Genomic DNA, 12,155 nt, shown 5'->3' on the forward strand with positions numbered 1-12,155 from the left:
TGCACAGCTGGTTGTCCTTTTATAATCCAGTTCAACTGACGTAGACTAGACAACACATGTTCTTGACCAAGGTGACCTGCCTCTCGATGATACTTCTGAATGATCAAGTTTGTAACACGGAGACGATAAGGCAGAATTATCTGATGCTTTGTGATGGCAGCATTTCCTAGCCTTCCTCGAACTCGAAGGATTCCCTCACCATCCAACACGGGATTAAGCTTGCACAAGGACATGGCAATCTTCATCTTTCAAAGTCCTGGTTTGACTTGACGTGAGGGTTCCTGATTTCTGGTCACTCTTTGAAGAGCTTCAATGACTGCCGGGAAGGATAGCTTCTGTAGATGCCTGATAATCTCTCTTTCAGCTACGTGAACTTCATTGACTGACAATTTTGCTTGAGGGGTTTGACTCATGGAGAGACTACTGTTCACTGAAAGGCGACAATGTTTTTGAACAAACCAGTTCTTGAATCTCAGCAACCATCCAAACACCTTTCTCAACTTATCCCAAGAAGAAAATCGGTGAAATAACTTTGTGAGAACATCTTCTGCTGGTTGACTTAATGCTGTCTGAATGTATATCTGAACGTCTTGTTTGAGTTCTGGATCATCAGACAGTTCCATCTGATGGTAATACGAATCTCAATGGCAAAGGTGTTCTTCCTTTGTCAGGAACTCGGGGCCACTCAGCCATCTGCTGTTTTGGATCATCATGTCAACAGTCAGACCTCTGCTGGCACATCAGCAGGATTGAACTCAGAGTTTACGTATCTCCATCGGCTAGGTTCAGAATGTTCACGAATTACTGTCAGGGGGTTGGACACAAACGTGTGAAATCTGGCAGACTCATTTCTAATGTACTGGAGCACTGTAGTAGAATCCATCCAGAATACAGATTGGTGTAACAGTTTTTCATGCTCAGACTTGACAGTCTCATCTAATTGAATGGCCAGAACTGCAGCTGAGAGTTCTAGGCTTGGGACTGTCATTGGCTTGATGTGTGCAAGACGGGACTTCCCAACGAGGAACGAACATTAAGCGTTGTCTGTCAATCCACCATTCTTAGATACAAGACAGCACCAAATGCGAACTGTGGGGCATCAGCAAAATGATGCAACATGGTGAACTTTAACTTCCTGAGGTCTGCAGGTACCTCATAACAGCCAATTGAGAAAGTTTCGGCAGATCTTCTTTCCATTTTTCCCATCTTTGTTCTCACCAACTGGATCATCCCAGTCCAGCCTTTGCTTGCGTAAATTTTGAAGTAGTTTCTTGGCAGGAAGGTTGATTGGCAATAGAAACGCAAGTAGATGGTAGATGGAGCTTGTAAGAGACAGTATCCCTCTACGAGTGTTCAGCTTACTCTTCAGGGCATCGTCAAAAATGAACATATCCCTCTACATGTCCCATCTCAGGCCCAAGGTCCGTTCAACAGGAAGTCTTTCTTTGTCGAAGTCGAGGTCTAGGACTGAGGAAACTCTTGCACTCTCAGGTATAGTCTCCATAACTTCAGGTCTCTTACTAAACCGCTTGAGAAGCCGGAATCCACCCTCAGAGAGGAGATCTTGTAGCTGAGCTGCTAAGTTGACAGCCAGAGCAGATGATTCTACTGACTTAAAGAAGTTGTCCACATAAATGTTCTTCCTTACAGTCTTCACAACTTCTTTGTCAAATTCACCAATGTTATCTTCTGCTGCCTTCCTGAGAGCAAAGTTGGAACAAGCTGGGGACAAAGTGGCACCAAATAGGTGAACCCCCATGCAGTAGTCAACTGGTTCTTGATCCAGATCATTGTCCGGCCACCAGAGAAATCTAAACGCATCATAATCATCTGGTGACACTCTCACCTGGTGGAACATGGCTTCCATGTCTGCTGCAAGAGCTACTCGCTCTTGACGAAATCTTGTTAACATGCCCACGATACTGTTAGTTATGTCTAGTCCAATGAGGAGTTGGTCGTTCAAAGACATCCCTCTAAACTATGCAGTGCAATCAAAGACCACTCTCATCTTTCCAGGTTTGTTGGGGTTAATCACGGGGTGATGAGGGAGATAACAGAGTGGTTTATCATTGATGACGAGCTCATCTTCTGGAATTCTCTTTGCTTGCCCCTTGATCATGTAATCTTGAATGGTTGCTTTGTATTTTTCAAACAGCTTGGAATCTTGCAAGAATCTCTTCTTCAACAACTGTAGTCTTCGTTCTGCCATGACCCGATTGTTGGGAAGTTTAGGTGCTGGCTTCCTCCAGGGAAGAGCCAGTTGGTAATGGCCATCAACCAACTTGGCTGAACTCTCCATTACTGCTAGAGCCCTTTTATCTTCAACGGACATGGAAACCATGCAATCAGGAATCAGACCAGCATTGTCAGTCTTCAGAATCTTTCAAGTTGCTGAATGAGAACATCTTCTTTCTCAACACTTACTATTCTCGTAAAGTTCACACGGTAATAGCTATTCTTGCATTCCAGTCCGTCCATAGGGGCTATTAGCATCCGTCCCAGTAGTGAACGAATAGCGTATGGGTCACCTTTGTTGCCACACCTTTCTTCCAGTACCCAGAAGGCCTCTAGGACATTGTATCCAATGATCAGGTCGACCTTAGTCCTGTCGATGCTTGGCAAATTAATGTCTTACAAATGAGGCCATCTTCTAATGTCTTGGTCGGTTGGAATGCTGTGGCTTGAGGCGTTTACCTTTTCAACAGTCCACAGTCTCTGGATTTCTAACTTGTCCGACCCGTCTATGACTTCAACTGTTAAGCTTATCTCTTGACCAAACTTAGGACTATCTTGCTTCTTTTGCTTTGTCAAGTAGAACGTTCTCAGTTCTCCTTGAATTCTCAGCTGTGCTGCCAGGCCTTTAGCACACAAGGAGACATCCAATCCGTTGTCAAGAAGGGCATAGGTCAACAGTTCCTTGTTCAGGTCCCAAATGCGAACCTTCACTGGCACTATCCTGAGGCACACTTTACCACTTCCGGCTAGGGTAGTGTTCAATTGTCCACCTTGGGTAGGGGGGAGACAGGCAGCTTGAGTAGCTCGAGCATCTTGTGAAGTCTGTGGTATCAAGGTGGCCTGAGTGATGCTCTTCACTAGCCTGATTAACGTTCAATCCTTGCTGATAGGGAGGATGGAGCAGAGTGTAATGCATTTGCTTGCAACCATCAACTTGACATGCTCCCATGGTTAGGCAGCCCCGAGAGATATGACCATATTGGAAGCAGTTGTGGCAAAGCTGAGCCTTCCTCATTATCTGAACACACTCATCAAAGGTCTTTCTTTCAAAGTTTTGACATTTCATCAAAACATGATTCCTGTTACAGGCCTGGCAAGCAAGGATCTTCGCATTTAAATGTACACTCCCTGAACCACACCTTGACTGGTTGCCTTGTTTGCCTGACGCGGTTCCTTGGTTGTTGAGCGTGGTGATACAGGTGAACAATGGGTCACTCGATTTTAAACTTGGCTTTGGTTTAGTGCCACTCTATTTATTGTCAGATGTAATGTTCATAATGCTTCCAAATACTGCATTATTTGCTGCCCTTGCCTTTGCTGCTATGAACGCAGAAATGTCCTTAATGTTTGGTCTCTTACCAGATTGTTGAATAGAGTCTGCCACTTCAACGAACTTAGTACGAAGATGAAATGGCAACCTTTGTACAATTCTTCAGAGGTTATCCATGCTGTTGATTTCATCTAGATGACCCATAGACTCGAGGGTGTGCTCGCAGTTTTTTAGTTTGTCAGCAAATTCAAGTAGCCCTGAACGATCGGACGGCTTTATTTGAGGACCCTCAGTGATCCCGTTGTCAAACTTGCCAGCAATTGTATACGGATGAGCAAAGCGCTCCTTGAGCAATTTCCTTGCAGCCATATATCTGTTTGAAGGATCCATTACCACACAGGACTCAATTGTCTTCTTCGCATCACCCGTTGTGTGCTGCAGTAGATACACAAGCTTCTCGCTTTCATTCATTGCATTTCGTTCAACAGTATTCTCAAATGACTGGGAAAAACTCCAATACTACATAGGGTTTCCATCAAATACGGAGAGGTCTGGTTTGGACAACGTAAATTCTTGCCTTATTGTCAAGCCCAGCTTATCTAGCATGTCTTCAATGATGGCAAAATCACTGTTAACTGAATCTGTAGGAAAGAGTTCAATATCCTGCTTGACTATGGGATATGAAAACTCCTTCGCATGAGGGTTGAGCCGTGAACTTGTGAACTTGTTATTGCCACGTTTAACTTTGGTCTTTTCAATGTGAGCTTTGACATCTTTCACTTTGGGTTCAACAACACGTTTTGAACTTACTTGTCCAGCACACGAACCAGGTTGTTTGAAAATGTTCAGTACTGCTCTGCCAAAGGTAGAATAATCTTTAAGGATCTTTACTTGAACAGCTGCCTGCTTGAGTTCATATTTTAAGCTTCTAGAAATTGACATTCTATTTTCACTTCCTCTTCTTTCTCAAAAGGTCATGTTTTTCCTTCAGTTGTTCTATTTGAAGGCATGCCAAAGCTTCCTTGGCTTTTAACTGCTTAATAGATACACGTGTCGAGTTGCAACTTCAGAGAGAACCAGTCATGCTTATGTGATCTTCCAGTCAGATCTCTCTTCCCTCTCGAGCTCTAGAATGAGATTTTGCTTTGTCGTTCCATCGCTTGATATTTGAATCAAAAAGATCCTTTCACTGACAATGTTCTTGGAAGTAGTGTCCTTCACTTGCAATTTCCTCAAGATCTCCAGTTAGTGTTGCGATGTGCTCATAATGGGCTTTCTCAAAATGAGCAAATGCTTCATTAACTTCTAACAGTTTCTTCAAAGTCCCGTTTGCAAACTCTTGATGTTGACAGTCTGGCCCTCTATCACAGAAGGATTCCCAACCGTATGTTCACGAGTTAAATTTATACAAGAGCAAACAATTGTCAAATACTTGTGCAATGTTCTTGGCTAGTCTGAGCGAATGGGACTTTGGGTGTGATGCTCAACGAGTTTGCCTTTGAATTCTAAAGGTCTCTGAACAGTCTCTTGGCCGAGACGAAACACCGCGTCAGACTAGCCACGAACATTTTACAAGTATTTGAATGAAAAAATGGACACGAAAATATGAAACGTTATGTAACCCAAAATAACTGGTGAAACTAATTAGAATAACAAATATACACCAAATGATTGAAAAACGGAAAACAGTGGACAAAAAACATGATGGCAAAACAAAATTGAGGCGCCATGACTACAACCATACCCTATTTATGACCAAAATGGCCAAAGTCAGTTAAAATCAATACCCTAGTAATGACCAAAACGGCTGAAAAACCATACCCTTTGGGGCCGCACATACCTATATAGCACATATAAGAGAGTACCCCCGCCCCCCCCCCCCCCCCCCCGCTGGGTTCCACTGTAATCTGAGCTAGGCTGACAACACTCTTGTTCATGCCTAACACAATTATGTTGACTTCACTCATTTTGTTACAATTGGCATAGACTGGAACATTGACTGAAGATGGTCTGGACCTGCTGGGAGTTGTACCAGTCAAAGCTGCAAGGTATCTTTCCACAAATGTTTTTTCCTTCTGTGCTCACTACTGTTGTTTGTATGTTTTGCGTATATTTAGGTGGCTCTTCACAAAAGGATTAAGACTATTCAAAATTGTTTCAAATCATATGAAAGCAACTATTCTACATAATTTTATTACTTTTTGTTTCAACTTGTCCAGAAAAAGAAATGCCTTAAAGCCTCTTACTGACATCATCATTATAAATGGACTTTTCCATAAACATTATGTGTTTTTACAAAAATAATACAGATTTTTAATTTTTTTTTTAATTAAGGGTTATCTGGGGCAAAATAGTTTGAAAGTCAGACTTGTTTAGACTTAATCAGCAGTTAAATAACAGGTTTCTATTGTCAGAATAGCCTAGAAGCAAGCTCATGTCTGGGCTACACACACAAATGGCAAAGCTCTAGTAATAGTTTAGCAAACCACAAGATGGACAGGTCACGAAACACCCTGGTAAAATCCTCGCAAGTGTGTGGCAAGAGGAGGGAAGCATTGAAGTCCTGAAATGCAGCTATATCCAAATATATCCAACTAGTGTTTTGCTGTGCTATGGAAAAGCTGTTAATCTTCAACATATGTGAAAGGTAGAGTGGAGTAATGTGGAGCTCTTGTAAAAGACGCAGCGGAACACAACTTGCACAGTGATATAAAGCAGGACATAACTAAATTCAACACTGTCTTGCTTCACTCAAACTGGAGCAGCTTACGACAAAAATTCTGAGGCAAAATTCCAACAGACATAAATGTGTTGAGTTGCAGGCCAAAAGCATCGAACATTTTGGGAATTTTGGATGCGGTTTCCCCGTGCTACATCTGCAAAAATCCTTGCAGTGGTATCCACGTGTGCCTCAAACGATGGCGCAATTTGTTCTAAAAATAGAAAAATTGTCCCATATCGTAGGGACAGCCCCAATGCTAGAAATGGCACATGCTTACGGTCTCCATCTCCGAATATGGCTCCTGATGCAAAAGATGATAAATAGCATTAATGAAAATAAAAAACTAAAGTGTTAGAGAGAGAAAGAAAAGGAGATAAAGGCAGACAAATAGTTCTAGTGCAAGGTTGATTGTGTGGAGTTTGGGACACCTAAATGGTTTATGGAACTAATTGAGGAGGTGCCACAAAGTAACTAAATTTAGCAAAAGGAATACAGTGTTAAATAACCAATTTAGGTTAAAAGTATTTCTTTAAAATCTAACTACAAAAAAATTAATTACATTTCAACTTAAGAACTAGTAATATTATTACAACTGTCAATAATTTTTTTTTTTTACAGTTTTACAAAATCTAGAAAATGGAGTAATTTGCTTGATAGTAATTGGTAATGAGTTCCAGAGGTTGGCACCAGTGTAATGAAGAGAGCAAATACCATATTGGGTGGTTCAAATTGATTTTAAAAACAAATTTTCATTCAGTGACTGACATGTAAAACACTTATGTATCAAGATATCAATTTGAAAAAATCGAAAAAACATAAAGGGGTCAGTTTATGAAACCAATGATAAACAAAAGAAAGGATTTTTGAGTGAATTATATCATTAAATTTTAACAGATTAGAAATTTCAACAATGGTTCTGAATGTGACACAGGTTCTGAGAATGTCATAATCTAGCTATTCGCTTTTGCAAAGTGGTAACAGGCTTGAAGTAGGTTGGGTATGTTAAACCCCACACTTGAACAGCGTAGATGAAAAAGGGATAAATTAATGAATAATAGAGCATAATAAGGATATCAGTGCTGACATAGTACCTCAATTTTGAAAAATTCCTACAATGAGTTCTTTTTAGTTTTAAGCAGAGTTCATTAATACATGTATGATTCTTCCAAGTAAGATTTGAGTCAAAGGTAACACCTAGATATTTAACAGTAAAAACTTGCTTGATATTTACTCCATCAATTTTTAAATTAAATGACTTACTTAGCTTCAATTTCTTTGAAAAAAAATGAAATTAGTTTTTAAATTACTGAGTGCTAACCTGTTGAATTCATCCATTTGGCAACTATGATTTAGCTTTGATTCAAGATCATCAAGGCTCTTACATGAGCAGTAGATGTTAGTGTCATCAGCAAACAAGCAAAAGTAAGCAAACTTGAGGTGTTACTTAAGTCATTAACATATAACAAGAAAAGCAAAGGTCCAAGAACAGATCCTTGAGGAACACCACAAGTTAAAGGTAGGAAGTCAGAATCACGACCATCAACACGCACAAACTGTTCTCGGTTGGAAAGGTAAGACTGGAACCATTCATAGGCTGTGCCTCACACTCCATAATGATGCAATTTCAGCAAAAGGATAGAATGATTTACTGTATTAAAAGCTTTTTTAAATCAATAAAGATACCCCGTCCAAACTCCTTATTGTCAACAGAAGAGCAAATTGATTTGGCAATACCTATAAGTGTATGATTAGTTGAGCATTTCTGTCTAAAACCAAACAGAAGTGAGTAGAGAATGTTATAACATTCCAGATAGGCATAGAGGTGATTATACATATACTTTCTCAAATATTTTACTGGAAACAGATAGGACTGATATTGGCCTGTAATTATCTTTGCCTTGTGTAGAACCTTTCTGAAAGACTGGTGTTACTTTGGCCAAGTTATGTTTTTCAGGGAAAATACCACAGAAAAGATTCATTGACTAGGCATGATAGAAGTGGAGCAATGTGAGTCTTAAGGATTTTTGGCAAGGGTACTGGGATACTACAGGGACCAATGGATTTCTCATTGTCCATTTGAGATATGTAAGATTCAACTTCGTATGAAGTAATAGGAGAGAGAAACATTGAGTCAGGGAAATTTCCCTTGAGAAAAGAAGTAGGACAGTAGTTCCCATGGGATATATTAGAAGGAAATCATGTTAGATGTTGTTATTTTCTCTTGTCAACTGAGACAGGATGGATTCAAGATGTTCTTTAAATCTCACAGGATTAAATGAAGGATGACTGTAGGCACAGCAGCATTAGATATTTTTAGCTTTTGTGTTATTAATTTCAACCCAAACAGCTTCAAATTCATCATCAGTTGTGCTCAGGTCAGTTTGCTTAAAGGCATTTAAAGATTTACTAGCATAAATAGCCACACCACCAGCAGCAGAGCTGGAAGGCTGTGAAAAGAGGGTGAAGCCATTCAGATTATTGTTCATTTTAACACCAGCTGAATAGTTTTCTCTGGTTTCACTAATACCTATGACATGGAAGGGAAAATTCAGGGATGCAAGTGTAATTTGTAAGTCATTCAAATGAGCATCAAGACTGTTTAGATTTATGTAAAATAAAGTAAAATAAGGGCTTGAAGATAATAAACTTAGTTTCTGAAAATCTGATGGGTAATAATACACGGAATTTATAGGAATTACAAGGTAGGTATGTTTGACTCAATGTAAGAGTTGCCTAGATTGCTTAGATCAGATATTGTAGACATTACATCAATGGGGGGGAGTAATAGTTCAATGTCTGAAGGTTTCTCAGAATGCATGTGAGTGTCAAATTCAAATTCATCTAAAGATGTAAGGGGAAAAATATCAGAAATACATGTTTTACAGAACCATACCTCCATATTCAATTGCAGATGTTGGTAGTCATCAAGGGTTAGACCATTGCATCTATAATGGATTCAGAGATGACAATTACCACATTTAATTGCTTGATGGTTACTGTTCACCCATTTAGGGCATATGCCACAAGGGAACTTAAGGTTTTGCTTAGATGTTATGCTGTTCATTCATTATGTTATAGAGATTAACAAGTCTGTAAATCATTTTAACCAGAGATCGAAGGATAGCAGGCCATAGCACCTGATCCATTTGGTCTGTCTTTTATAATGAGCTTATCGAGGGAGAAATAAGCAATCGTTTCTTGCGCTTTTGCTTGTTTTAGCTGTGGTAGCTGGGCTCTTCTTTTTTCCATCATTTCTTTGGCCAGGTCGTCAAAGATGTGGATTCCTTTGGGTTTTATTCTTCTTGCTGCCTTGAGAATTGATTCCTTTGCCTTGTAACTGGTAAACTTACATACAACCTTTCTTGGTTTAGGAGTACCATCATGTCTTGTTGGGGCGACCAATGGGTACAATGGGTACAATGGGTGCAATGGGTATGCTCGATTTCAGGAACCGACTTGAGATTTAATTTGTCAACACGAACTTTGTTTACTTTCTCTTCAGTTGTTTTCCAGGTTTTGCCATGATCTTCTAATAAGCCTTCTAAGTGGAGATTGTTCCTCCTGCTCTGGTTTTCTAGGTAAACCGTCTTTTGTAGATGCTTGTTTACTGTTGTTTGAAGGATGGTGACATTGCTGGTAGTGATCTTTAATTTGGTGTCAATGGTTGTGAGTTGCTCGTCATAGCTTGCAATATCTTTTTGGCTGAACTCCAGACTGGATTTTAATCCCACGTAGTCTTTTACTAGATTGTCAATACAGGAGGTTAAATTGGACACAACAGATTCCATGAATGATTTAAACATACATTTTTGAGCTTTCAGAAGATCTTGAAGAACACATGAAGAAATGGTCTCTGGCAGATCATCATATTCTTCGGCTTCTGCAGACAGCGAACTTGGTTTGCGCTGATTACTCTTTTTTGTAGACATAATAGTGTAGATATATAGCAGTTAGAGCTGAAGGAATACTCAAAAAGTGGTTAAATTTTAAGTGAATTAGCTTTGTCAAGGGAGGGGGGGAGTGAAAAAACACAACTGCCATCTTCGCTGACTGCTGACAGCACGAGGGAACAGGAGAAGTAATATGGCATTTAAGAAGAAACCCATCAGATGTCCTGAACAACATACGTACAATCAGAGCTTACGATGGACACACGTTTCTTATAAATGACATTGGAAGGCTAGGAAGGGTGTGTGCATGTGTTCATTGTCTTGCTAGATTCACACAAGCTTACAACCGTCAATGACACATTCAAACATGCTCTCAGGGACAAACAACTATCAAATGTCTAAATGAGAGAGTTGAATTGTCACAGACAGTATATGAGAAAGCCTTCTTCCCTAAGAGCACTGCTCTAGAAGAATCAATCAACAGGTGGCTGGAACAAGAAGTTAAAAACAGAAAAATTCACATCCATCACTCTATGTGTGGTCACGGTGGTGAGAGGTGGATCGAGAAGTTTCCTGTGGATGGGTACAACTCAAAAACCACACTGTATATCAATACCACAGCTACTATTGGCACGGCTGTCCAAGGTGTTACAATGATCAAGACAGATTAATAGTTCAAAACAGAAAAACATGCAAACAATGGTATCAAGAGACAGTCATATAGAGGAAAAAGAGGAGTGTTGAGCTAGAATTGAGACGATCTGAGTGCATATCAATGATGAAATCGATAGCAGTTAAAATAATGGTGAATGAAGGAACTACATTTGCACTCCATTCATGACACTTAATGGTGTCCTTAATTTACTATGTGCATGTTTCTGACTGGTTGGTATAAGTTGCTGGAAGACACCTTCTAATGGCTAGTGTGTTGTAGCCTGCGTCGCAGTCAGTCTAAACCGCCAGTATAGTCCGTCTGCGCAACGGCTCTCAAAAGCTTGTTCTGATATCCCGCAGTTTGTGTATCCATTTTTGATTGGCTAGTTTCTTACACGCTTTCTGATTGGATAATTCTTGCAAAAGTGATCACGCAACTACATGTAATGCTAAATGTAATTTTGTGCGAGTTTCCCAAGTGCATTTGTAAATTCGTACATTATTAAACGTCCAATCTAACTTGAGTTGGAAATAAGATTCCCGCAATTACGGAAGAAGGTTGGCAAAAAGTGTTCAAAGCTGCGAGAGAGCAGTTTGAAATCGATAATCTTCTACCCGAACAGGGAAACTCGCTTCGCGAATTTGTTGAAGGTCAAAATATTTTTGTAAATTTGCCGACGGGCTACGGTAAATTTTTGATTTTCCAGTACCTTCCGATCGCTGCCAATGCTCTGTTCGACAAGCCTCGTGGTTCCAGTATTCTCGTTGTAATATCACCGTTGTGACCACTTATGGAAGACCAGATTCTCTGGCGAGGCCGGACAAAGATAAATGACACCCGTGATAAGAAGCAGCATAACTTGCAACATCTAATCAAACACAGCCGGGCGCGACGTAATAATAAAAATGCAAGTAGTCAACATGTTCCCGAATATTTCAAACTTTTTCCCTCCATAGCTAATATCAAATGAGCTTAACACATATCTTGCAATACAAATGAGCCAAAAAAAACAGCACATAGCAAAAACCAGAGGTGTCAAACTCTAAAAGTTACATGCGGATAACAACGGAAACCACACAGACCTATGGCCTCTAACGCCCTAACGGCTCTACTCTACTGAAATGTCCTCATAAAAACACAGGAATATTGCTTAGCGAAATACTCAAAGATCCCCCTATCATACCATGCAAAAGGGGCAGATCCTTAAAGATGTACTAGTTCGAGCAAAACTTTCGAAGCGGCTGTTACACGTGGATAGGAGTTGTGTAGGTCTGTCACGCCATTGTTTAGCATTGCATGATATATTTTGCAAGAATATGACCAGTCACAAGGCGCATAAGAAACTAGCCAATCAGAAATGGATACACAGATCTGTGTATCCAT

At 40.0% G+C, this 12,155-nt stretch overlaps 1 protein-coding gene and 1 pseudogene across 3 annotated transcripts in view; one reads left to right on the plus strand and one right to left on the minus strand.

The window, feature by feature from the left end:
• The window catches only part of LOC110040455 (polyamine-transporting ATPase 13A3-like), a 188,958-nt gene that overhangs the window by 110,159 nt on the left and 66,644 nt on the right, over positions 1-12,155 (plus strand). For all 3 annotated transcript variants that reach the window (XM_020745691.2, XM_020745692.2, XM_089282495.1), the window contains one exon: positions 5,492-5,553. In XM_020745691.2, coding sequence (XP_020601350.2) covers positions 5,492-5,553 — 62 coding nt within the window. The remainder of the gene's footprint in view (positions 1-5,491; positions 5,554-12,155) is intronic.
• LOC149116809 (uncharacterized) lies at positions 3,485-4,447 on the minus strand (annotated as a pseudogene).

Source organism: Orbicella faveolata, unplaced genomic scaffold, assembly GCF_042242905.1.
Source record: "Orbicella faveolata isolate gen_17 unplaced genomic scaffold, um_ofav_v1 contig_12, whole genome shotgun sequence".
Lineage (NCBI taxonomy): Eukaryota > Metazoa > Cnidaria > Anthozoa > Scleractinia > Merulinidae > Orbicella > Orbicella faveolata.